Source organism: Amblyomma americanum, chromosome 4 (assembly GCF_052857255.1).
Source record: "Amblyomma americanum isolate KBUSLIRL-KWMA chromosome 4, ASM5285725v1, whole genome shotgun sequence".
Taxonomy (NCBI): domain Eukaryota; kingdom Metazoa; phylum Arthropoda; class Arachnida; order Ixodida; family Ixodidae; genus Amblyomma; species Amblyomma americanum.
In genome coordinates this window covers 167,408,345-167,435,669 of record NC_135500.1, presented here as the reverse complement: position 1 = coordinate 167,435,669, position 27,325 = coordinate 167,408,345, and the positions used below count along the sequence as shown (strand labels likewise).

Here is a 27,325-nt window from a genome sequence, read left to right as displayed (position 1 = left end):
CTTCTGTTTTATGTTTGGTGTAACCGAACCTTGAGACTGTTCACCAGTGCCACCCTCGTCCGTAGCGGCGGACGTCATACGTCCTGTATTACCACAAATGACGTAGGGACGTGGTCGAAAGGTGATGGCAGAAGCTGTGTTAGAACCCGCTTATGCTACTACCTGTGACATCAAGGCTGCCAGATTCGAGGCCCTCGTTAAACCATTAGCAGACAAGGGAATGGAAAAGGGGTGCTCGTTATGACATACATGGCGGAAGCCAACAGTCACCGAAACCAAGGAGCATAGGGGACGTTTTTTTTTTTTTGCTTAAGTAAACCTTTAGATGGCGTGAAGGACATTTGAAAAGCGCTAATTTATTTTAAGCTTCCAAGCACAGAATGCACTGAGCATTTGTCGCCATGTCACTCGTTTTCTCAGTTGCAGGCAGAACGGCTGGTACAATCGGAACCTATCTCTTTAGGGGAAAAAATGCCTTTTTTTGTAGGTTTGTTATCAGCAACATCTGCCATTTAATATTTAGCCTACGGCACTAAAATGGCTTATCTATGTGAAATAGAAGTTCGGTGTTTACAAGAGCCTGCTTTTTCTTGTTGTCGTTACTCAGTTCCACCACAATGGGTCATCGAGCCAGCAGAAACGTCTGTCATCAAAGGCAAAAGCGTGGTCATCGACTGTGAAGCCGACGGTTTTCCCAAGCCAAGAATTCGATGGACAAAGGCGGAAGGTAGTGCCCTTCAAAAATAAAGAATAGTAACCAGTGCTGTTGCTGAACTGAAACAGAAACTGACTTCAATGTGAAGAGCGTGATTTATTGCGATAAGACCCTCTAAGAGCCCTGAGGCGAAACATTCAGTTAGTACTCAGTCGCTAAAGAAAGTGCAAAATGAAATATTCCACGGATTGTTCGCTTCGTACTATATTTGCAAATATACCGGGTGTTTCAGCGAACAGTTTCAAAAATTTTCGAAAATAAGCTTATTGGTGTAAAAATTTGGGTTTTGCGGCTAAGTATTATTAGTGTTGGCGCAATCCAGAAAACAGGTGAATCGTCGTAAGTAGTAAGCTGGTTAACTAATTTTTAATAATTAATTTTTTAACTAGTAAAGTTAGGCGTCTAGTTGCAAACAGAGAGTTGTAGCCGGTTGGTAGTAATAGCCATATCAGTTTCTAAAATTTCGAAAACGCGATTACATTTGGCAAAAAGATTTGCTTCTTCGACTAGTTACGTGCACCGATAGGGTTGCTTTGTCTGCATGTTTTGGAAAGCGCATGTATTTTTGCACGATGCAGCTAAATTTTGTCGAGCCGCCAGGCATCTCTAGGAGCACTTAGCAGATTCGACCCCATCAACTTTCTCAAGGAAAGCAAACGAGATTTGCGCACTGTCATGATAAACTCGCCACGTGTTTTGAGAAATTTGAGAGTAGAGTCCGCATAAAGTGTTAGACGCTTTACCAAACGTGAAAGGTAGCTGTTACCTACTAACCTAAATTAGAACAGCTCAAAACACTCTGCTAAGAAAAATATTTCGATTAATAAAATGATGATTTTGAACTTTGAACTGAAATAAACACTTTATATAAAAATACGTATTTTTAAATCTTTAAGTTTCGTCATATATCCGTTAAGGCACGCTCATATGTCCGTCTGTTGCACAACAATCAGCATTGGAAAACTTCAAAGTAAATCTTATAATCGCACAGCTTTCTTGCTTTTGTGCTGATCTCAAACAGAAAAAGATGTATATCTAGGCTTACCGCCTCAGCACATGAATCAGCGAAAGCTGTTGTAGCTTTGTTTTACGCATATAGCCCTGCATTCTGCAATGGAACCACCCTCAGGTTACCCATTCCTCCACCCTAACCGTATCCTTCTCCTTCCACGGTGGCCACCTAATGATGCCTTCCCGTGGCATCCACCTTCCGGTTGCGCAATCGTCCATTTTCTCCATAACCTGCGAAGTCAGACCACCCGTCAGCTGCCACCCCTGTCCCTCCTCTCCCAAAAACGTGAAGAGGGGATCTGTATTTCTTCACTTTGTCACCTGGCCAACGTGGCAGCCCAATGGGCACTGGAAATTCCTTGGAGGTCCTGCGGACGTAATGAACGCCAGAAGGACGTCCGTGGAAGTTTTAATGTTTATTAGATGGGGCTGCCACCAGATCGCTGAACTGAATTGAATGTACATTCAATTCAATTCAGTGATCTGGTGGTGGCCCCTCCACAGCAGCCAGGGGGACACTGACTTTCGGTCGCACCATCCGTCGTACTCACGCCGACTGCAGTGCAGACTCTCGCGTGGCTGGCAACTTGCCGCCACCGCAAGCACGGGCCATTCACAGGCCCCACTGGCTTCGTCGGTTGTGCATGACAGCTTTCTGGGCTTTCAAAGCCGCATTACTCTTGAGCATAATCTTCTTTCGCTAACAACTTCAATTCCGAACTGAAGTGAAGAAAGCGCGCGAGCTGCGCCTCACCTCTTCACCAATTCTCGTTCGGAGAGCTATAGACGTCGGCAAGCGAGTTGCAAACTCGATTCGCGCGTGTGGATTACCATTAGCTCGGTGGCCGTTGCCAATCGACTGGAGCAACTCATCATCGCCTTCGCGGCTCGCAGAGTGAACACGATTTCTCGTTGTTAGTATTTATTAACAAAATAACAATGAAAGGAAAATATGTGGCCAGCCGCGGCATCTGCCATTGAAACCTGAAGCACCTGAGCTGCGGCTAGCGGGAATAAAAGGACAGGGAGTGGGAAAGAAAGGGGGAGCGATAGTAAGAAAGGAAAGATTTAACACGCCATTGGTGAGTTTGAATCAATCGCTGTCACACGACGGCGCGACAGTATTTCAAGAATTCTGTAGTAAAACACAGTTACCCTCGACAGCAATCTGTCGCACATCACATCACTCGACAGGAATCTATCGCGCGACACAACCCACGACAGGCTGTTGTGTCGCGCGACAGATCTCACGATAGACACTTTTGTCGCGTGAAAATAGGCATGCTAGAAGTCTGTCGCGCGACTGAACTCAAGACACACAACTCTGTCGAGGCAGGCAGCTCCTGTCGTGCGACACGACTCTCTCTGTCGCACGACAGTACCTGCGACAGAGGGCTGTCGCACGACAAATCTTGCGACAGGCAGCTTCTTTGCGCGACAAAATACAGGAAAGATGTCTGCCCTGCGATAGAACCCACCGCAACCAACTTTGTCGCCCGAAAGAACCCACGACACGAGACCCTGTCGCACGACACAATGCACGACAAGACAGCTTGTCTTGCGACACAAAATCGCGTCGCGCGACAGATGCGCGACAGAAAACTCTGTCGTGCTTTTTGATCGGGGCAATTAAATGAAAGTAACAAATTAAATTCCAATAAGCTAAACTACATTAATTGACTATGTAATTAAGGTCGTCCGGCTCACGCTGTAGATTCCAAGGTAGTATGCAGGACTATACGGTAACCAAAGCTATAACAGCTTTCGCTGTAAAAGAATCCTTCTTTCCATGACCAATTTATTTCCCTAATCTTTTTCACGATACCAGGCACAAATATCTGAATGCCAAATACACATGTCAGAGTAAATAGCATAATGCGCAATTGTTTAAAGTCCTAGGCACATCTAATAACGCACGGAGTACATAGTATGACAACCAACAAAAAAACCCGCTACCACAAAGAAAACAAAACTTACAAACGCTAGCAGGCGTCGCCATGCAGTTACGTTCTCTCCGGCTATGTATTAAACTCAAAGCATCCAGGTATCTCCTATTCATAGAACCACATCCGCTGGTTGATAATAAAAACTCGTGTACGTTGTGCGACGCCAGTGCATTTTAAAGCACACAGGATATACCAAATAAATTCTGAGCTCTTGACTACAGCCTCTATCATAGCCTATGTGCAGCGTCGGGATTTTAGACTCCACATACTACTACGACTATAGTTGCGTGCGAAACTTACATAATCATCATAGAGAGGAGAGAGAAAACGTTTAACGCATAGAATGGCTAGGTGGGCCCTCACTCCAGGAGTCCATTGGCTTTTTTAGCCGCTCTTGCCTAGTCCAGCAGCAAAATCTGGTCTTCCGAATTCGAGCTGGACGAATCATCATAGCGGAGTAACGTTCATCTTCTTCTATCATCATCATTAGTTTGGCTGTTCCAGTACATAATAAATTTTCAAAAATTATATTAAGCGCACTTAGGACAACAGAGAAGGGAGACCAAACAACACAAGCGCTTACTCGCAACTGCGCGTTTATTCGAGAAACACACAAAAGGAAGAACAATCACAAACAAAAGCCATCGCGCAGGCGTCATAGGAAAAGTGCTCATACAGGTGCGTCAAGATAACAAAACTCTCTTTCATGCAAAACCACCATAGGGTCGGCAACACACGTGTGCTGATTCTTACGAATGTGATAGGCCTCTGAAATCTCTCTGGTTAGCTGATTAGGGTGTCGGAACAAGATTTTAGTTTGGTCAAGCAAAGGCTTGCAGCACTGTTCGAAATGCAGCGGCTGCAAGCCTTTGCTTGACCAAACTAAAATCTTGTTCCGACACCCTAATCAGCTAACCAGAGAGATTTCAGAGGCCTATCACATCCGTAAGAATCAGCACACGTGTGTTGCCGACCCTATGGTGGTTTTGCATGAAAGAGAGTTTTATCTTGACGCACCTGTATGAGCACTTTTCCTGTGACGCCTGCGCGATGGCTTTTGTTTTGTTTGTGATTGTTCTTCCTTTTGTGTGTTTCTCGAATAAACGCGCAGTTGCGAGTAAGCGCTTGTGTTGTTTGGTCTCCCTTGTCTGTTGTTCTAAGTGCGCTTTATATAATTTTTGAAAATGAAAAACCAACTAGCTCAGATGTCAATTCTGCTACATAATAAATACTTCTTCCGCTGATCTCTAATCGCCCCAGCCTTGCGCCAACTGCTGTCGCCCTAACCCCACAAACTTCCTAATCCCATCTCCCCACCTGCTCTCGTCCTCTGCAACGATCGCCTGATGGCATGGTTGGAGTCCCGGTTATCTTTGCTTCGCTTTACCTCTCGCTCCCATTCCCCTTTCCTCCTCGTGCAGCCAGCACAACGACAGAAAACTCTAATCTAGATTGTACGTAAAGCGTTTCAAAGTGCAGCATTTCCGCGGCCCTCATGCACGTCGGCATTGCTTCCGCGCGAACCGCAGGTGACGCAGCGCGCGACTTCAAGCCCGTCATGAGCAGCGCCCACGTCCAGGTGTTCGAGAACGGCTCGCTGGCCATCAACGACGCCAAGGAGGAAGACGCAGGCTTCTTCCTCTGCCAGGCGTCCAACGGCATCGGCCAGGGACTCAGCAAGGTCGTCAAGGTCACCGTGCACAGTACGTGCCTCCTCCACGGTTGGGTACTCCCTTTCGTGACGCATGGTTGCAAAATATTATTGCTGTAAATGCTTGCTATCGCTGCTTCACTGTGTCACAATGCGCGATGGACCTCAACTGAAGCTCCCAGCTGTGACAGCTCCACCACGCACCAGCAAATCAGAGGTTAGACCTCAAAATACTTTGCAAGTTCTTTGCTCCGCTGTCTGGCTTCATTGAGTGCTTACTAGCTTGCTCTGGTTAGGTAATACCGTGCCTTTGAGTCTTTTCTGTGCTTGTGGCCGAACAGTTCGCACCTGAAAGATTAAATTATCAGAAACAGTCAAAAGTGAGTAGACAGGTACACAACCACATGGTACAGTTGATGTCATCGTGTTTTCTGTGTCAATATTTTTTTTCGCGCAACAGTTGCTGCTCATTTCAAGACGAAATTTGCTGCCGAGATGGTGCGCAAAGGACAGACCACCAGATTAAAGTGTGACGCCATAGGCGACAAGCCGATGGGAGTGTCGTGGATGAAGGACAAGCAACCAGTCAGTCCCAAGCAAGACCCAAGGTAAGAATTATGAACGGGAAACGTGCTGTAGAAAGAGCAACAAAATGTTAATTAGAGAAGAAGTAATAAAATTTGAATTAGTGTTAACGCTATACTAAAAATGATTCTCTACGCTTAAAACAGAGTACGATAAGAAGGACGCGAGGAGGATCACCTCGATCACAACTCGCAGGCAGAGCGTCGCAAGCCAAGCCGCAAAGTCGTATGTTATCACAAAACCAAACCTCTCTTTTTTTTCATCGCGGTTGTTACGGAAGCAGCTGAATCAATGCTTTCATCTGTTAGTGCTCAGCATTATTCCCAGCTAATATCCTACAAAATATACACTTTCACCATTAAACAGAGCGGTAGAATGAAATCACGATACTCCGGGAAGGATCTCAAAGAGGCAGCTGGTCTGCGGGAACTTTCTTCTGCGTACGTTTCTCTTCAACACAGACTATAGTATAGGCAGCTTTGTGACTTCCGCCGACATTACTTTTGGCAATCATTTTAACGTCCCTGCGGCACGCCGGCCTTAGAACAAACTTCCACACTTTGCCTCGCAGGTATGAGCTCGTCGAAACGGTACAGGCCACCGGTATCACATCCGAGATCATCATTCGCCAGACGGACCGCCGCGATTCCGCTCTCTTCACGTGCGTGGCCACAAACAACTTCGGCCAGGACGACACAAACATCCAGCTGATCATCCAAGGTAATTAAGCCAGACGCGTTCTCTTGTCTCGAGCCAAAAGTCGTCGTCCTGACACCAACAGGGATGTGTCTCTGCGTAGATTAAGGGCTGAATTCGTATCAGAGTCGATCAATACAATTCTCGCCCCCTTTCTCTCTATCCTTCTTCTGTTGCGAAGTGGAGACTGTTACTACTTCTTTCATGAGGAGAAATGCGAACTGTAACTACACATACAGTATGGATCGCGCAAACTGTCATAATGGCAATAACATGGATGCTTGAGCGAGTTGGTTTATTACTATAATATTGCATCACAGAAAAACAACGACAGATATAAATGTGCGGGTGTTTCAGATATAATTCAAGTTGTCAGTGCAGCATCGTCCTTGTCTATGCCTTCCTTCTATGTCTTTGTTTACTCGTGGCACCAGTATTATAAAAATGTCAAAAAGAACTGCGCTGAAACAATTCACTACTTTACATGAAGTACGCGAACCTAATTTGTGGTTTTATCTTCGATGTTTGGCCTTCCCCAACCAGAACCTATGAGTACCTGTTGTCAGAACTCTTTAGCTCCGAGTGCTGTCAGGGGCAAAAAGATGTGTGTAATCAAGTTGCTTCGTTCAGGCTTACGTTGCATGAGAAGCGGAGAGCACAGCAGACAGCCCCAGCGGAAATTCTAAAAACAGCGCGACACTCTTTGGTTATGCGGACGAATGCGCCAAAGCGAGCGAAAAAAAAAGGAAATAATATTTATTAATAGGAGCAGACGTAATTCATCGCGCGATAGCATAAGCGTGCACCAGCATGATTTCGGAAACTTTTATCGACAACTTTTCTTTTCCAGTTTAATAACCGAGTTTATCGCTAAAGAAAGAGTCCGAAGCTCGAAGCTTGATTATATTCGTCTGTCTTCCTTTTTCACAACCAAACTCGCCGTGCTCCAATACATTTATGTCGCACTAAATAAAAAAAGCATAAAAATAAAAACGAAGCCATAACTTGTCATGTATTTCTATGTAAACGTGTACAGCATTTTTGGAGAAAAATTTTGAATGTTAGAAATTGTAAGGCACTTTTATGGAAATACTGATGGTCATGGTCCATTCTTCTGATGTGCAGCAAAACATTTATTTTAAAGTTTTCCATCGCTCGCATGGAGCTATTAAGACTGCCACAGAAAACCAATGGGGAACGCTTCTGACGACCGCAGAAACGTTAATATCAAAACAATTCAGAGGTATTGCCGGGAGATTTGTAGATATATTGAATATTGTAGTGAAATCTTATTTTATATTAAAAAAATTGCGTTCATAAGTTCTTTCCCGTTCAAGAATGTTTTTGCCCAGAATTGCTGGATATGCTTGCTCTACATTTGTCATTTATAGGCAAAAAACATTAACTGGGCTTCAACTGAGAGCTTTTTTCTCTTCACTGACAGCCAATCAATTTATTCAGTTTCGCCTTCCCAGTTCTCCGTGGTATATGCTTCTCTTAACGCATTCAAGAAGGCTGTTGTGTTTAAGCAACTCGCTCTAATCTCAGACTTGAGCTAGAAAGGGCAGTTATCGCGGTAAACTTGCAGTGGAGCTTAATGTTATCGCTTTCGCAACTTGACAAAACTCAGCAGCCAGCTAGGAAAAAAAAAAGTGCGAATAGAAGAGCGAAACAAACAAACAAGTAAGGAAAGCAGCGTCTGTTGATGTCGAGCGACGAAATTTATCATTCCGAGCATTTATTTCCGTTTGACAGACTAAGTCATCAATCACGCTTGCTGCTCATCAGCCTCCGCGGGCGCCAACTTTCTGAGCGCAAAGTATGCTTCAGACTCAACGACGCTGCGTCGAAGAACAAAAATAGAAAAGAAAGAAATTCGACGAGCGTGAGCGCCGCATGCGTTCTGTCTGTACAGACGGCTGACAAAAGCACCGCGAAAAGAACACAGAAAAGAAAACAATCGGAAAAAAACACCTCGAAGTGAGACTGAGCTAAGTTGTTTTCTGCGTTCAGACTATCTCACAAAACATTCGGCCCAGAAAGGAGTGGTGTAGTTTGAATAGTTTTATGCTCTATTCTGTTTTTTTTTTCATTCCTTTTCATTCGTTCATTCTTTTTCTTTGAGGGAGCGTATTTTGAACTTAATTGTTTGGCGCTCCGGCGTTCTGTTTCGGTATTTTATATCTTGTTAGAAAGCCAATACAAATATGAATTCAATTGAGTGCTCCTGATGATCATGTAGTCAGTGGGTGAAATACCACGCAGCTAGTTTTTTTTTTTTGTCATTAATCGTAAAGAAATAAGGGCATGTAACGAGTGCGACCTTGAGCCCAATCGAGCATCACTGTTGCGGAGAACTTTACGCGCTTGTAAAAACGAGACTGAACTTAACGGAAGTTGCCTGAAAAGGGCCAGTGGATATTCCCATTTGAGGTCGTCATGAAGAAATTTTGGCAGCCATTTGTGAAGCATTAACTGCATGGTCAATCCTATGACTGCATTGTCCAGTCTTCGGTATACATTCGCTTCAGTATGCCGGGTCGCCACGTTGTTGGTGTATTTCCGCTGTAAGCTTTTTTAACTTTTTTTAACATCTCATTAAAGATGGCAACATAGATGATGCTATCTCTCTTCGGAGCTGTGTAAGATGGCGTGCGTACGCTACGCGCGCGTTCACGTGCACGACCATTTGTCCCTTTAATCACTGCGCCGCAGAGTCGGCTGGTCTGGATGCGGTCTCAATGGGCAGCGTATGATGCATGAAGTTCGCGCTCTCTGCCCAATGCGAAATTCAGGCACCGCAAGTTAAAATTCCAGAACACAGGTGCCTGGCCTTCGTAAGCAGCGCGATTAGCGTTATACGGGAGATGCGACGGTGATCCACATTACGAGTAATGCAGCTTGGAGCCGGCGGCGACGTGCACGTTGTCATAGTGAAGGCATTTGGAGTGACTGGAATTTCGGTGCAGTACATCTCCCCAATGCTCCGCAGCTTTGAAGAATGCCTCATTACCAGTCCCTCTCATACTGTAGCTGAGGGCGGTCCGGCTCTCGTAATAGGTGTCCCAGGCCTAACGTGCCCAACGACCAAAACACATGCTTCACGTTCTTAATGTATGACGAGCTTTTTGTCGCGTGTTGCACGGTGACGCAAACACAGTGGCCATGAAGAGCGAAACTCTAAAAGGCTACGTGTTCGAGAAGAATGATACCAACATTGAGCCCGTGGATTCGATAAATCTATACCGTCCATGATCAATTGCTTTCCGCTGTGCGTGGATGAAAATCATCAATGAAATCATCAAAAATGAAATGAAATCACCAAAAAAATTACTTTTGCGGCATAGTGTTAGCACCGTCTTGACGGACATGAGAAAATTTCTGAACCAATTTAGTACTTGAAACGATTCACCACTTTCCTGGCGCCCGCCAACACTGGTAATACTATGCCGAAATGAAAATTGGTTTTTGAGGAAATAAAATGACGCAGTAACTGTTCCACATATCTGGGTGGACACCGGAACCGCACCGTAAGGGAAGAGGGTAAAGGAGGCAGTGAAAGAAGAAAGGAAGAAAGAGGTGCCGTAGTGGAGGCCTCCGGAATAATTTCGACCACCTGGGGATTATCCGCCGCCGTGGCTCATTGGTTAGGGCGCTCGGCTACTGGTCCGGAGTACTTGGGTTCGAGCCCGACCGCGGCGGCCGCGTTTCGACGGAGGCGAACGCCAAGACACCCGTGTGGTGTGCGATATCACTGCACGATAAGGATTCCCATGTGGTCGAAATTATTCGGGAACTCTCCACTACGGCACCTCTTTCTTCATTTCTTCTCTCAGCCCCTCCGTTAACCCTTCCTTAGGGCGCGGTTAAGGTGTCGGCAGATATGCGAGACAGATACTGCGCCATTTAATTTCCCCAAAAACCGATTTTCATTTTCCAACTGGGGATTTTTAACGCGCTCTGACATCGCACAACACACGGGCGCCTTTTGCGTTTCGCCTCCATCGAAACGCGGCCGCCGCGGTCTGGTTCGAACCCGGGTACTCCGGCTCAGGAGACGAGCGCCTTAACAACTGAACCACCGCGGCGGGTGCAATATTATGCCGCAAAAGCCATGTTTTTATCTCGAAAACATGTTTTTTTTAATTGCTTAATGACTCCCTTTGAACAGCTCGTATATACCTACTGTCACACAGTATAGACAAGCGTCAGGCCGTGACGTCAAAGAAATGCGGCGGCGCTGGCGTAAGCAGTGACTTTCGTTGCGTAGGCAAAAAGCGGGACCTTCCGCATTGGGTGCGCCACGCTTACATGTTTTTGGGTACAATTCACGGCGTACCGACAAATTGTGGTGCGGTTGATTGAGCCGCAATGCAGAAGAGAGGAAGCGGCATAAGTCCCTCAAGTTTACTGCAGTCAGATAGGCGCGAAAGCGACGGGCAGGGGCCGAGGAGCAAGACAAGTTCGGTGACGGATCGGCTTCGCGGCTATTATTACTGCCGAGCTCGTTTCACCCCTTGGGCTATTAAATTGCATTTCTGCATTCAAATCTAATAAGTTGGTTCGTGTCTCTGACTTCGCATCGTTGCTATTCGGCCACGTGATGAACAGCGCAAAAATCAAGTAACGCCTGCAACTCGTTCTCATTCTGTCATGCTCCCAGCGTACGTTTAGGCGCGATATTCCGTGTGCGTTGGATCGTAATTAAGTTGAACGCAGGGGCCATTTTCAGATGCTTATCACCAGGACAACGTCCCCAGCATCGCTTCGCGCGCGCCAGAAAAACAAAAAACAAAAAGCTGCCGCCAGTCGCCTTCATCGTTCACACCGTGCCGCTCTTGAAGAAGCACTGGACTCGGGTAGTAGCACGCATGACGTTTTTTTTTTCTCTGTTTTCATTTTCGCAAATTTCAACAAGCGTGTCGTTTCACCACCAGTCCAACGACGCTAGGATCTCGACAAAGTCTCGCAGTGTTATTTTCCAAATTATTTGAATTTTCACATGGTAGGTCGATCAGAACCTGGCGAATACAGCAACTTCCACGCCAAAAGCCACTCCAATCAAGCAGAATGCGCACACATGAATAAATTCTAAAATAAGAAGCAAAGGTTTATAGCTTAGCAGAGCGAGCGTAAATTTCGTTTGGAGCTCGAGGAAAACGTCTATGTATGCTCTCGTGGAGCTCTCGGATCGCATTTGCCTTATTCAAAGCAGCTATAGTGCTCATTAATTTCAAGGTCTCCGGAGTGAGTCGGCTCGGTGAAAATAGGAAGCACATTACAAGGTTCGTCGTGTGAGAAAGCTGATTCGAGTCGTGCATCACGTCGTCCTATATCTTGCACTAGCAATCAAATATGCTTTATCGGCCCATAAGTTGAGAACTGTAGACGATTAGCTCCTCCCCATACCTCGCGCTTCCACCCGCCGTAACGCTGCGATGTTAATTGTGGCCAACAAGGAGCGGAGAAGCACCCGATGCAGCGCTGCGCCTACTGATTCCGTCTGGCTAACAGGCTGAAAAAGTGCAGAACTACTCTCCGAGCATCAAGAAAAATGTTTTCTAACAACAAGCGACGCGCACGCTTTGAAATATTCGCATACACCAGTTGGTTTCGAAGGCATCATCGCTTGGCGCAGTGTAGGCGTGCTGCGTTTTGCCTACACCCCGCGTCGCTGCCAACCGCAGCGCCACCTTTCTTTACAAACATGACGCTTGTCTATAAAACATCTGTACGAGCTGCGCGGTTAGCGTCACTCATATTTGGCCTAAACTAAATTGCTCGCCAGAGAACCTCGGTTCCTTTTTATATTTAATACTTACATTTTTATATTTAAGACGTATATTTACGATTTTTTAATTTTGCCCTCTGTACTGCATTTGCATAATTGGGTACTGTAAAGCGGCACCATGTTAGATGACACTGCACGGCACATCTGCTCGCAATAGTCTTATAGTACTATGTTACCTACCTAGTTACTTTCGCGCAAAAAATTCGCACAGTGCCTACAGCACTGCAGTGCTCCTAAATTGGGCAAATTTCAATTGACGTAATTTTTTACCTTCAGAGATCATTTTTAAAAACGTCTATACTGACCCGTTACATACCCAACAATCCCGTTAAAAACCATTTTTGAGCAGGAAAGAGTTTATGAACGCAACTTTTTCGTATATTGTAAGATTTCACCATAACAATCAATATGTCTCCAGATCGCCCGTCGGCTATTAACGTTTTCCCTATGGTCAAAAGCTTTCCCCATTGGTTTTCTATGGAAGACTTAAGTGCTCGATGCGAGCGATGGAAAAACTTTAAAGAAAGATTTTGCTACACATCAGAATGAAGCATAACCTTCAATATTTCCATAACTGTACCTTACAATATTCCAATATTCAAAAATTTTGTCCAAGATTGCTGGACATGATTAGTCATTTAACATACCGGGTGTTTGATCTGAAATGTTCTGCAATGTTTAAAAATAGGCTTTTTAGTTAAAAGATAGGTTATTAGCATTGACAACGGCGTAGAGCATCAGAATACAGCTATGACGTGCTAATAGGATAGTTAACTAATACTTAGTTTGACTCATTTATTGAGAGGCGTGGAGCCCACTGTAAGTAATATCCATATCAGTTTTTAGAATTTCGAAAACGCAGTTACCCTCGGCGCTGTGGCCCAACAAATTTTGGCTGCATCACGCCAAAACACATGAGCTTTCGGGAAGCTTGCAGGCAAAGCAACCTCTCCAGTGCACATAACTCGTCGAAATAGCCAAAATTTCGTGGCCCAAAGCGCCGAGGATAACTCCGTTTTCAGAATTCTAAAACTTATATGACTATTACTTATGATTGGCTACACTCCTCTCAATTAATAAGAAGACTAGTGGTAATAATTAAAGAGTTAACTATTTAATATTAGCTAACCAGCCTATTAGTTAGCACGTCTTAGCTGTATTCTGAAGCACCACCGGCTGGCAATGGTATGCCAAAAAGACAGCTCTTTTCTAATTCAAAAACACTATTTTTAAAAATTGCTGAACATCCTAAGTGAAGCACCCGGTATATTTAGGGCATATGTCCTTGCTTGCAGGAGAATTTGGACTGAGTGCAAGATTGTGAACTATCAGTGTGTGCCCTGTGTACCCTGCAAGTAATGGCCAACGGACATGTGGGAAAGTGATCATATCCCTTTGCTCTCTCCCCTTTCTATCTCTCCCTCCGTTCTCCTTCCCACGTGTAGGGTAGCATACCGGGCGCTGCCTATAGTTAACCTCCCTGCCTTTCTGTCTTTCTCTCTCTCTCTCTCTCTCCTGCCTATAAAAATACTGCTGCGCGCACTACTAAGCCGGACTGCGAACAAGAACAGCTTTTCACACCGCAGATTGAGCTTGGCATCGTCAGTCCAGTGTTGCTTAATGATGCCCGTGCGTATCGACCGGCGCGTTCCAGAGCCTCCGGACGCCCCGCAGGACCTCAAGGTGGTGGAAACGAGCAGCCGAAGCGTGAAGCTGGAGTGGACGGCGCCTTACAGCGGCAACAGCGCCATCACACACTACACGGTCCAATACAAGGACGACGGATGTAAGGCCCGCTAATCCCGGTTCATTATGTGGCCTTTTTCTCTGCTCTTCTTGTTCCGAGAGGTACTTACGCGTAAGCCGCTTTGCGCAGCCGGCAAGCTAGCACTGCAGCGCCCGAATGCAGGTGGCGCGAGCAGTGCGAGGTGCAGGGCAATAAAAACAGCCTATGCGGTGCTGAATAGGCGCAGGGGCATCGTCGAGAGCTTTATTGCGAACGAGTCGTGCGGGCGCAGTCGAAGGATGCTTGGAAATCGGGGTTGCTATTCAGTCGTAATGTTACAAAATCCGCTACTTTCCTTACACTATAAACACTCTAATACGCCTATATGGAGTGAAAAAGGAGTAAATTGTTCTCTGGACACTCTCTTTTATAAAAGGGAGTCGCTAGAGTACAGCTTATTCATTCTGTACTCCTTTCTGTTTAGAGCATGCAAGGAGAATTTTTTTTAAGTAATAATCTGTTTACGACCAAGCTACTGGGGCTTCGTGCATACCGTAAACACTTAGCTAAGCACAGTGGTCGTGTATATGGGCCGTTCTCTCCAATTTGGAAGCCGACAATTTGGAAAGAAAAAAAGAAATCTGCAAGCAGCAACTACCTTTAACTTTCGTATAAATTCTTTTCCCCCGCGGCATGCTGGCCAGGAGACGACAGCTGCTTGCTGCTATCGTTATTATCATTTTCCAGCATGCCTGCTGATAAGGTGCGTGCCATTTAAAGCAGAACTCGAACGCCTTTACTCGAAGTCGATTGCAACGGGAAACCACGAGGCTACAGCGACAGCACGATTAAGAAGAGCAACAATTCAGCTGGTCTGCTCGTGTGTTTTGAACTCGAGGCGCAGTTACCCCAGGCATTGTTATTGAAAGATTTTAATTTATAGGAATTTATAATGTAATGAATGGAACCGAGAATGACTTAATTTACGAGGGTGGTGAGGAGCCGGGCCCAAATACAGCGAAAGTGTTAGCGATGAAGAACCTTAACGGCATCTGCAGCTAGGCACCAGATATAGCGTCAGACTTCATGATACAGTAAAGTAGTTGCTCCGGAATATAGCTGCAAAACTCAACTGAAAAATTCCCCTTTCATTTAAGGCTGCACCCCACCAATATCGCTAAAGGAAACGTATCGCTCTTAGCCGAGTATATACTGTATTTTGCATAGCTCGCGCTGCCTTCCCTATTTCTTGGTTTTTTCTGTGCCTAGAATACTTCTTTGTGAACAAAGTCACCGCCAAAACTTGATAACAGTTGCGCAGATGACTTGCGTCCACAAAGGCTGCAAGTTTATCTTTAAAAATCTTTGCCGTGGTCATGCTTGTGAGAACTCTCAACAAAATTACTGAATAAAACTGAGCGTTGATTCAAAAAAGCATTGGATATCAGAACAAGGCGTAACAAGCACATCTGATTTTATGGCTGATTAGAATAGTTATGCACAGATTTCACTACCATCGAAGAAATCTAATGAAAGGCATAAATTTAAGATAGCCCCTCCGCATATACATCGGCGTCGACTGGGAGGGAAGTTAGAACAATTACATAAAATTTTTCAGGAATTTACCCCAGCTCATCGTTCACTGCATTCCACCCGTCCCCCGCTAGTTTAGCACCGATTATTCAGAAAAAGCTAGCAGCATATACGGACGCGCCGAACATTATACGTGCTCTTATCCACACTATTCCGCCACGATGTGCGCAGCGAAGTGGCACGCCAAGATGATCAACCTCAGCACCTCGGCCACTGAGACGACGGGCATCGTACGCGGCCTCAAACCAGCCATGACGTACCACTTCAGGGTGTTCGCCGAAAACAGGCTGGGGCGCAGCGATGCCAGCCACTCCGTCAAGGCGACCACTGCGGAAGAAGGTACGAAGGACATTATAAACCAAGTTGGGGCAAGCTGGCATGACTCTTATTGATAGTCAGCGCTTTTGTCGTGTCCTCGCTTCGTCCGTGAAATCGCGCTGGGCTTAATAATTACGGTAGTAGCTAACAGGGGTTTTTCACTATGTTCTGGAATGTTCAATAGCTATCGATTACACATACAAAGATAGCTGAAAGATTCGCAGTTTAAATATTCACTGTTATTTTCGCATTACGTTGCTGAGTAGAGAGAGTTTTGCTTCATTACTCGGTGACTGACCACAATCGCTTGCTTTCTTACGCGCCTAATGCACTGCGTGCCGGTACAGCCGTGTTTCCTTAAATAATGAGATACGGTCTCTTGGCGTGAGTTTCATCCGCTGTTACATGGATCCTAATGCATGCCTCAAGTTTCCTAACCGCATCGTTCAATGCCGACCAACCAGCTGCTGACTTTTTCCGCCGTGTTCACTCTTCGTTCTTTCCCACGGATTCCCAGCGCCCGGAGGCCCTCCCACCAAGGTCAGGGCGCAGCCTATGAGTTCGCAGTCACTGAAGATAACATGGAAGGTAAGGATGGGGCGCCATTCATTCATGTCGTTAAATTCCTTTCACGGTAGCCATTTCAAAGCTGCATAATCATCGCGAAAGAGGCTTCTTTTGTTTGGAAAGAAGCAACAATTGCCTTTATTTAGCTTGCTTTTATTTAGGCCTGCTATGAGCAATAGCGCTATTTATCAAAAAGGGAACTTTGCCCTTCCTCGCCCCCCCCCCTCTTTTTTGCATATCATTTATAAAAAAAATAATTCGGGGCCTGATTTTAAAACGTCGTTCACAAGTGACAGTGTATTTGTGAATATTCTCTCTAACCTATTAGAAGAAACTGGAAGAGAGCTTCTTTTACAGCGATAGCTGTTAGGCACCCATCCCTGGCTTGCGCGTCGTCGCCGTCGCCGTAACCGGTGGGTGCGTTAATGACATCCACCATTAACGCACCTACCTTATGTCACGGTCAACCTGGGTCGCATAAGCCAACGGGAGGCTCTGTTTGGAACAGCCGCCTGCCAGTGCAGGGGTGCCTCACGTGACCACCACACCAGTGCGATATGAGGCCACTGTATCTTTTCTTTCTTAAAATATCCCCAAAACTAGACGACTAAATAGCTATCGCTGAATCTCGCGTTACACAATCGTACCCGTCCTGTGAGTTTTTTTCGGCCATGTTACAGAATTCTTGTTTAAAGATTGTTCTCCCCAAACAGCCTGTAATAAAAGACCAGCGTCGACTAGTTCAGACATCATATTCGTATTCACATACCCCCGTACAGCACCACTCAAAGTCTTCCGGCCACAGTGTTTGCTTTTGACCTGCACAGTCGAGTGCTCGCGGCACCCTTGAAGCTCGTAGTCAACAGGAGTATGAACAACGGCCTTCGTTCCTCTCAGGAGATTTGTAAAATCTAGTGTGCCGTGAATGCCGTGTCATGCGGCTTAAAGACAAACCCTCTGACCTGAAGACTTTTGATCGATGCTGTACATTAGCCACCGCGCTCGATCCAGTGGTAATCGAGTGCGCGTGGTCAGAAACCGCCAAATAATTCCCGCCGCAACACGCGGCGAGGTGTACAGAAATGTCTGTAGAATAGTCCAAACCCCTACGCCACGGTTTAAAGAAGACTGTCTTGCACGATGGTTTCATTGCATGACAACTTTAGTTAGCACGAAAATAGTTCTATTTAGGGCTCCACTTTTTGCAAGATCCGACCGTACGCGCCTTGTCCATGCCCAACAATTCTAGACAAAACCATTTTTGAACGGTAACCACTTTATGAACGCAATTCTTTCATACATCGCAATATTTAGCTATAACAAACAATATATTTGCAGGCTCGAATTTTTTCGCTATTAATGTTTTCTCTGCTGTCAAAAGCATTCCGCGTTGGTTTTCTATGGCAGTCTTAACTGCTCGATTCGAGTGTTTGAAATACTCTAAAAGAAAGATCTTGCTGCACATCGGAATACTGGACCATTAGCTTAAATATTTTCATAACAATGCTTTACAATATTTCAATATTCAAAATTTTTGTCCAAGAATGTTGGACATGCACTGCGCTTTTGAGGCTTCACCGCTGGCAGGTCGCACATTCGGATTATTCCGTAGTGCAGTTAATAACAATAAACGCAATTACCGATTAAAGTAAAATTTGCGCCCTTGTGTGCTACGTGCATTTCTGGTAACTTAGTGCACGCGAACCGCAGAATGTGCGAAGTCCTACCTCTAGAGCTTTTCGCAGCTGCACTGAACATTGAAGTAATGGCGCTGTCCTGCGACGCACAGCGCCTTCCTCAGAAATTATACGATCGACCGAGTTTCTTCATGAGCTGTGCAGAGCGCCCCGTACTGCACTCCATCCCTCCAAATGTGTCCAAGGTGAGATGGACTGCCACTCTCGCACATCCGGAGTTTAGGAGGGCGAGCCTTACGCGGCCCAACACCGGGGGTGGTCGCCGGAGAATTTTCGGCAAACATTGCACAAGCTTTAGTCGGAGGTGATTGTCGAAGGTGCCTAAGGGCGTGTAGATTTCAATCAACGGGGTATTCACTGATTAGCACCGACATGAGCGTAATCACACGGCTTCAAAGACAGGATATTCAGTTTTCTCAAAAGCTTCGCAGTTGAAGAAAACTATGTCCTAGTCTCGGGCTCTAACCCGGGACCACCACCTCTCCAGCCCAGTCGATCTACCAACTAAGCTAACCAGGACGGCTAGTTAGCAGCATGCAGGTGAAGCCAAATTCAGTCAGCAACTCGAAGGTGAAACAATGTTAGCTGGATGCATAGGGTGTTGCGTCTCGCCTACGACGCGCGGTATAGCCGGCGCGGATGCAACGGACGCCGCGGCTTCGTTCAAAGTGGCGGTCATTTTGGGCCCGTTCATCGCTGCCGCAACGCCTCCCGCCAAGCGCGTCCAGGCAAGTTTCAGTGCCACGTGTCGTCGTGCGTGCGTGTGTGTGTGTGTGTGCATGTTGGTGCCCACGTTTGTCAAAGCGCGGCAGCCGGGGAGAGGAGCTCCCCAACTGGGAGGCGAGGAGGTCTGACCGGCGCCGGCCCGGCGGGCGCGCCCGTCACGTCTGGACATGTTCAAGCGTCGCCGTATCGGACGCCTCTTCCCAAGCCGTTCCTTCTTGCCCTCGACTCCGTGGGTATAAAGGGAGCTGCCCCGGACGCCAACGAGAGACGTCAGAGGTCCCTCCTGCTCCGGCTCCGCATCGGATGCTCCTGGACCGGGGCTAGGCTCCACCGCAAGGGTTTGGCCCTCACGGCGGACTGCTCCCGCTGTGGCCATTCGGAGGAGACCATCGACCACCTCCTCCTCGATTGCCCTGCCTTGGCCACCCACCAGGCAAAGCTGGCTGCCTGCTACAGGGACCTGAGCCTTCCATCAAACTCGGCCAGTGCCCTCCTCTTCCCCACCGGCCCCAACGCTTCCAAGGCGTTCCGGTCTCTCCTCGCCTTCCTGGAGGAGACGGGTCTGGACGGCTATTGCTAGCCCAAGGCAGCTGACTGACTGTTGACGGCGTCTCTCGCATCCGTATACTCCCCCCTTTTTTCCCTTTTTCCTTCTTCCTCTGAAACCCTACCTATCCTTCTCTCTATCTGCACGCCGGCAGTGGTGGTGGTGCTTTAACACCAGTCACAGGCCCGTGCATTTTTCCTTTCCTCTTCCCCTTTCATCCACTTACTACTACTACTACTACGCCAACGAGAGACTTCGATTCCTTCCTTCGAGTAACGTGGTCGCCCTGACCGGCTGCTCTTTTGCGATGCCAGAATAAACAAGTTGTTCTGTTGCCAGTCGACTCATCCTTTGCCGGGACCTTAGGATGTTTCCAGCTTTGCCCCAGGCCGCCAGGCCAACGCTACCCTTGGGGCTTGCAACCCATTTGCAACAACTGGTTGCCAGCGGTGAGATCCCGACAACGGAGGCCAGCAGCGAAGATATGCGGTCAACTGTATGCTGAGCAGCACAACGACCATCCGGGAGCAGTGCAACGAGCCCTGTGTGATGACTGGTTGCCTGCAGCGGAACGACTGCGCTGAATTCTTGGCTGCGAGGTTTGGTGAGTGCGGGACTTTCTTCTTCTGAGTTTTGCCAGGCTTTTGTTAGTGTCAGAAACAGAGCTGGTAATTGTGGTTGTCGTTGCTGCCGGGTTAGTTTGCGGCAAGACAATAGTAGGCAGTAGAGAAAGCAGCATTCGGAGCAGCCATGGATTTGAAGTCGTTGCGCAAACCGAAATTGCTGGAGCTTGCAAGAGAGTTGGGTCTGAATGTCTCAGACAAACTCAGAAAACCAGAACTGCTAAGGGCTATTCTTGAGTTGGAGGCTGAGGATGACGAGCTGTCGGAATGCCTTGAGACCATTGAGGAGAGGGAGCAAAAAGAGAAAGACGAGCGCGAACGTAAAGAACAAAAAGAGAAAGACGAGCGCGACCGTCAACACGCTTTGGAAATGAAGCGTCTCGAGGTAGAGATGGAACGCGCTCGTAATGGAAGTCAGGCACACGGTGCAGGAGAACGGGTATCGTTCAAAATGACTGACCTGATGCGGCCGTTTAAGCTTGGAGAGGACATTGGTTTGTTCCTGGTTAACTTTAAGCGAACGTGCGAGAAGCAGGGGTTCTCTCGGGAAACGTGGCCACAGCGCTTGCTCACTTTGTTACCCGCCGAGGCGGCCGACGTAGTCGCTCGCTTGAAGAGAGAGGAGGCAGAGGATTTCGACCAAGTGAAATCAAGTCTGCTAAAAAAGTACAGGCTGTCAGCGGAGGCGTTCCGTCGGAAGTTTCGGGAAAATGAAAAAGGCAGAAATGAGTCATATACAGAGTTTGCCTACAGGCTTATGTCAAACATGCAGGAGTGGCTCAAAGAAGAGAAAGCGTTTGGTGACCACGAGAAAATTCTGCAGTGTTTCGGGCTGGAACAGTTTTATAGTCGGTTACCTGAGAACGTGCGGTACTGGGTCTTGGATAGGCCAGACGTTAGTACAGTGGCTAAAGCCGCCGAGCTAGCCGAGGAGTTTGTGACGCGTCGGGCTCGCGGAGCTAAGGACGGTCAAAAGGGTGAATTTGGCTCCAAGTCTGAGAGGCCGAAGTTCACACCCATGAGAGCAAGGGGGGACACGCGTAGTGCGGATGCGAGTGAAAGCAGTCCGACCGAACGTAAGGAGACGGCGGCAGCCGAAGCCGAACGCAGAAAGCGGTTCGAGGCGAGGCAAGCGCGCGTGTGTTATACGTGCCAGAAGCCGGGTCACTTTTCGGCGCAGTGTCCAGAAACAAAAACAAAAGTCGTGTTTTTGTCATTATGCAGCACTGACGAGAACATGAAGCTTCTCGAGCCTTGCATGCGAGACTTCCTCGTGAACGGGAAAGAGTGCCGAGTGCTTCGTGATTCCGCAGCTACAATGGATGTAGTTCACCCCTCTTACGTAGAACCCGATATGTTCACGGGCGAGTGCGCATGGATCAAGCAAGCCGTGGAAGCTCACAGCGTGTGTCTGCCCGTAGCAAAAGTGCTTATTGAAGGACCTTTCGGAGCAATTGAGACGGAGGCCGCAGTGTCATCTATGCTGCCCCCCCAGTACCCGTACCTATTTTCGAACAGGTCCGATCACCTCCTGCGCGAGAAGGGGCTTTTGTTTGGTGAGGCTAGCGTTCAGGCCTTAACCAGATCGAGAGTTCGGGAGCTCGCTGCAAAGGCGGTAGTTGCGGGGCCGACGTTGTCGAACAATGAGAAAGGGTCGGAGGCGCAGCAAGCTGATACTCAGAACACGTCCGAACTGAATAAAATTGAGCCTGTAGCGCTGAAGGCACCAGGTACTGGAGAGGAAATGCCCGACACGGGAAAATTAGAAGAGCTATCTGCAGATTTGCTCATCGCGCCTACGTCCGATGGGCTTAATAGGTTGCTAAAAGTCAGCCGGTCGGCTTTGATAGCAGAGCAAAAAAAGGATGGCAGCCTAGAAAACATGCGCTGCAATGTCAAAGAAGGTATCGCCAAGAAAAATGCTCGTTTTGTGGAAAGAGGTGGGGCCCTGTACCGGAAGTATCTAGACCGCAGAGGAGTCGAGTTCGATCAGCTGATCGTGCCTCAGTGCTACCGTCAGGATCTGTTGCGCTTGTCGCATGGCGGTTCGTGGTCCGGACACCTAGGAGTTAAGAAGACTAAGGACCGTCTCTTGCAAGAGTACTATTGGCCAGGGTGTTTTCGTGACGTAGAACACTATGTGAGGACATGTGACACCTGTCAGCGGGTTGGCAAACCAGGGGACAAATCGAGGGCGCCGTTGAAGTTGGTACCTATCATTACGGAGCCTTTTAGACGGCTCGTTATTGATACAGTGGGACCTCTGCCGGTAACAGCCACGGGGTACAGACACATTTTGACTGTGATCTGCCCAGCGACAAAGTTCCCTGAAGCAGTGCCTCTTAAAGAACTCAGCTCAGTTGAGATAGTCAATGCACTACTGTCCATATTTGCGCGAGTTGGTTTTCCTGCGGAAATCCAGTCAGATCAGGGCACAGTGTTTACCAGCGCTTTGACGACAGCCTTTCTCGAAAGGTGTGGGGTAAAGCTGTTACACAGCTCAGTGTACCACCCACAGTCGAATTCCGTTGAGAAGCTCCACTCCGTCATGAAGCGCGTGTTGAGAGCATTGTGTTTTGAGCAACAAAGTGATTGGGAGCTGTGTCTGCCTGGGGTGATGTTTGCATTAAGGACCGCGCCGCATGCGGCTACGGGGTTTTCGCCAGCTGAGCTGGTGTACGGTCGCTCGCTGCGGTCTCCGCTTCGCATGCTTCGAGACTCGTGGGAAGGCAGGGGCGACGACCCAGTCGTGGTCGAGTACGTGCTTAGTCTCCTCGAACGCTTAAGAAGGGCACAGGAGTTGTCAGGTGAAGCAATGGCAAAGGCCCAGCAGAGGGCCAAGGTTTATTATGATCGGACAGCCAGGGCCCGTCGTTTTGAGGTGGGCGATGAGGTAATGGTATTGCGCACATCGCTAAAAAACAAACTCGACGTGCAGTGGGAGGGCCCAGCACGGATTGTTCAAAAACTGTCGGATGTTAACTACGTGGTGAGTCTGCCAGGAAAGCGGAAAGCACAGCAAGTTTACCACTGTAATCTGCTCAAACCCTATAGACAACGGGAAGCAGTGGTGTGTATGATGGTAAACGTTCCCGAAGAGCTTCCGGTCGAGCTTCCGGGACTAGGCTCAGTGACGAACAGGGAAGACACTGATCAGGTCATTAGTGACTTAATCATTAAAGCACCGCTGTCGCCTGAGCAGAAAACCGAACTACACCAACTCTTACAAGAGTTTCAAGGTCAGTTCTCTGAGAGGCCTGGTAGGACTTCTGTCCTTACTCATGATATAGAACTTACCTCCCCAGAGCCAGTACGATCCAAGGCGTACCGGGTGTCACCCCGCCAGCGCGATATTATGGAGGCTGAGGTAAAGAAAATGCTACAGCTCGGTGTTATTGAGGCGGGTGAGAGTGATTATACCTCCCCTTTGATTTTAGTTGAGGTACCGGGCAAGGAACCTCGTCCTTGCGTCGACTACCGCAGGCTTAATTCCATCACTAAGGATCAAATTTATCCGATCCCTAACATCGAGGAGCGCCTTGAGAAAGTTAGTAGCGCTCAGTTTATTTCCACCCTAGATCTTGTCAGGGGTTATTGGCAGGTTCCACTTACAGAAGAGGCTAGTAGGTATGCGGCGTTCATTTCACCAATGGGAACATTCCGTCCTAAAGTTTTGAGTTTTGGTTTGAAGAACGCGCCATACTGCTTTTCAAGCCTCATGGACAAAGTGTTGCGGGGACAGGAAGAATTCGCTTTACCGTATTTAGACGACGTAGCGATATTCTCCGCATCCTGGTCTGAGCATATGGCACACTTGCGGGCAGTGCTAACCCGCCTGCGCGAAGCGGGCTTGACAGTCAAGGCTCCCAAGTGCCAATTAGCACAGGCCGAGGTTGTCTACCTCGGTCACGTGATTGGACAGGGTCGTCGCCGCCCCTCTGAAATAAAGGTGGCCGTTGTGCGAGACTTCCCGCAACCGCACACGAAGACCGATATTCGGTCGTTCTTAGGTGTCGCCGGCTACTATCAGAGGTACATCCCCATGTACTCCGATATCGCGGCTCCCCTGACGGATGCTCTAAGAAAAACAGAGCCCCAAACAGTCGTCTGGGGCGAGACAAAGGAAAGAGCTTTTAGCGCCCTAAAGAGCGCCCTAACAAGCCAGCCTGTGCTACGATCGCCAGACTACACAAAAGGGTTCGTTGTTCAGTGCGATGCTAGTGAGCGAGGCATGGGCGTTGTACTGTGCCAAAGGGACAATGGAGAAGTGGAACACCCCGTCCTGTATGCTAGTCGTAAGCTGACCTGTCGTGAGCAGGCGTACAGCGCCACTGAGAAAGAGTGTGCGTGTCTCGTGTGGGCCGTTCAGAAATTGTCATGCTACCTAGCCGGCTCGAGGTTTATCATTGAGACAGATCACTGCCCTCTCCAATGGCTGCAGACCATATCTCCCAAAAATGGCCGCCTCCTGCGCCGGAGCCTCGCTTTGCAACAATATTCCTTTGAGATGCGTTACAAAAAGGGGAGTCTCAACGGTAACGCCGATGGCTTAAGTCGAAGCCCCTAACGTAGGAATCCGCCTCAAAGTTGTTGGTTACTGATGTTTTCTTCCTGAGGCAGGATTTTTAACATATTGCTTTTGTTTAGTGTTTCAAAGTGATTATGTGCTTTCTAGTGCAATTTTCCAATTTGTGGACGCGTTCTGAGTGCTGCTTGACTACTGTAAGGAACTAGGCAGTAGTATAAAAGGGGAAAGAGCCTGGCAGAGCTTAGTGAGGGTTGTCTCGTGCTTGCTGACTGAGCGGTTGCGTTTCGGCGTAGTTCTAACGCTTGCTGGGAACGAGCACAAAAATGGCAACTCTCCCGAAGTGACTTTGCAGTGTCCTATGTGATCCTGAACCCGAGAACGAGGCCTTCTCTGTGCGCTGCGCTCAAGCAACGTCGAGGGACGACCGGTTTCGATTACGAGCATCATCGAGCGACATCCCTCTGGACAGCGGATGCAGTCCCCTGACCATCGGGATGTCCTTCTCCCGGCGGGGCGGTCTGTTACGTCTCGCCTACGACGCGCGGTATAGCCGGCGCGGATGCAACGGATGCCGCGGCTTCGTTCAAAGTGGCGGTCATTTTGGGCCCGTTCATCGCTGCCGCAACGCCTCCCGCCAAGCGCGTCCAGGCAGGTTTCAGTGCCACGTGTCGTCGTGCGTGCGTGTGTGTGTGTGTGTGCATGTTGGTGCCCACGCTTGTCAAAGCGCGGCAGCCGGGGAGAGGAGCTCCCCAACTGGGAGGCGAGGAGGTCTGACCGGCGCCGGCCCGGCGGGCGCGCCCGTCACGTCTGGACATGTTCAAGCGTCGCCGTATCGGACGCCTCTTCCCAAGCCGTTCCTTCTTGCCCTCGACTCCGTGGGTATAAAGGGAGCTGCCCCGGACGCCAACGAGAGACTTCGATTCCTTCCTTCAAGTAACGTGGTCGCCCTGACCGGCTGCTCTTTTGCGATGCCAGAATAAACAAGTTGTTCTGTTGCCAGTCGACTCATCCTTTGCCGGGACCTTCGGATGTTTCCAGCTTTGCCCCAGGCCGCCAGGCCAACGCTACCCTTGGGGCTTGCAACCCATTTGCAACAAGGGCAAACGACTAAGGTTGACGTATTAATTAACTCACCATCTAATCAATTAATAATTTGAACCAGAGACAAAATGAATGCAAACATCATTTGTACGAGGTATCTCGAATCCTAGTTCAAAGGCTAGCTGGGATGCACGTGCAAATTGGTCAGGAAATATACCTGCGCAAGCACAAGCAGACAGCAATTTTTCCACAGTAGCGGCAAAAGCTACTTTTCATGATAATATGGCGTCAGTCAGGCAGAGAAATCAGTACTTTCTTTTATTACAAGTAGAACGCAAATTTTAGTCAAGAGAGGCAATTACTGAAAAGCTTTCATCTGCAAGCGTACGTTCGTTTAACTCGGATGGGTGCTAATCAGTAACTATACGTTTTTTACTTTATAAGTACTGCAGTTTTTGGCGCTACTATCTCGCGCGGCGCAGCCCCCGAGCAAGGAGCTCCACTTCGGCGCCATCAAGGGCTACTACGTGGGCTACCGGGTGGCGGCCTCCTCGGACCCGTACATCTACAAGACTCTCGAGCTGGGCGCTGATGGCCGCGAGGAGTGCGTGCTGACGTCACTGTCTCGCTTCACGCAGTACAGCGTCATCGTGCAGGCCTACAACAACAAGGGCGCGGGGCCGCCGTCCGACGAGGTGGTCGTCCAGACACTGGACAGCGGTGAGGGAGCCTATTCTCTCCCATTCAAAGCGGTGCCTGTCGGTATTACGCTCTGGAGCATCGCATGGGCTCCTGTCCACAATGTGAAGCTTCGCGTATCGGCCGCTATGAGCGCGCTGCTGCTGCAAGGAAGGGTACGTGGGGCCGCCACACGGCGCTCTAGTGCAGCGCCACCACGTGCTAGTGACGTCACATCTGGCTGTATATAGCGCGATTGCCGCAGGGCTTGCGTCATTCGCTTACAACACGAAAAGAGGCGGTGCTACTCAGTACGACAAGGCTGCTCCGTGTGGCCCGTGCGATCGGGAGCACGAAGGTTTATGGCCCGCACGGATACAGAACGACGTGCTGCAGAACTGACGCCGCCACGATGCACTGCGCAGATCAGCCATCGCCCATGCGGACAGGCTAAAAGCTACCGCTGATTTCGAGAATTACGCCACAAGCGTAGCTTCCACGGGCTATCCCTGAGTGCGCTTTCGTACTCTTAGATCTCGCCGGTCGCGCCCTTACCTTCCCATTCGCGTCCTTGTCCTCTAGTTATATCACAGCTGCCGGTGCACTCTTCAGACAGAGATTGAAAACTGTCCCGTCCTAGAACGACTATTCACTAAAGCTTGTTTTCTGCAGGCAAAAGTTCGACCCCGCATCCTTATGCTTCAATGGTTATAGTTCAGCATATCTGTCACTGACGATGCGTGCCTAATTCCCATCTCAAAGATTGTCTTTGACGATTGGGTAGTTTTAGTACAGCGGCAGTGGCATGCGGCAAATTGTCACTTCCGATCCGCTCACCCTGAAGATCAGGTGCATGGGAGCGCGCACTTGCCGCTGCGCACTAACA

The 27,325-nt window shown here is 48.3% G+C and overlaps 1 protein-coding gene across 2 annotated transcripts in view; it reads left to right on the top strand.

The window, feature by feature from the left end:
* Positions 1-27,325, top strand: part of LOC144128641 (cell adhesion molecule Dscam1-like) — a 284,779-nt gene that overhangs the window by 246,960 nt on the left and 10,494 nt on the right. For both annotated transcript variants that reach the window (XM_077662190.1, XM_077662189.1), the window contains exons 11-18: positions 608-727; positions 5,202-5,375; positions 5,784-5,931; positions 6,480-6,628; positions 14,050-14,181; positions 15,886-16,053; positions 16,550-16,620; positions 26,244-26,481. In XM_077662190.1, the coding sequence (XP_077518316.1) occupies positions 608-727; positions 5,202-5,375; positions 5,784-5,931; positions 6,480-6,628; positions 14,050-14,181; positions 15,886-16,053; positions 16,550-16,620; positions 26,244-26,481 (1,200 nt within the window). The remainder of the gene's footprint in view (positions 1-607; positions 728-5,201; positions 5,376-5,783; positions 5,932-6,479; positions 6,629-14,049; positions 14,182-15,885; positions 16,054-16,549; positions 16,621-26,243; positions 26,482-27,325) is intronic.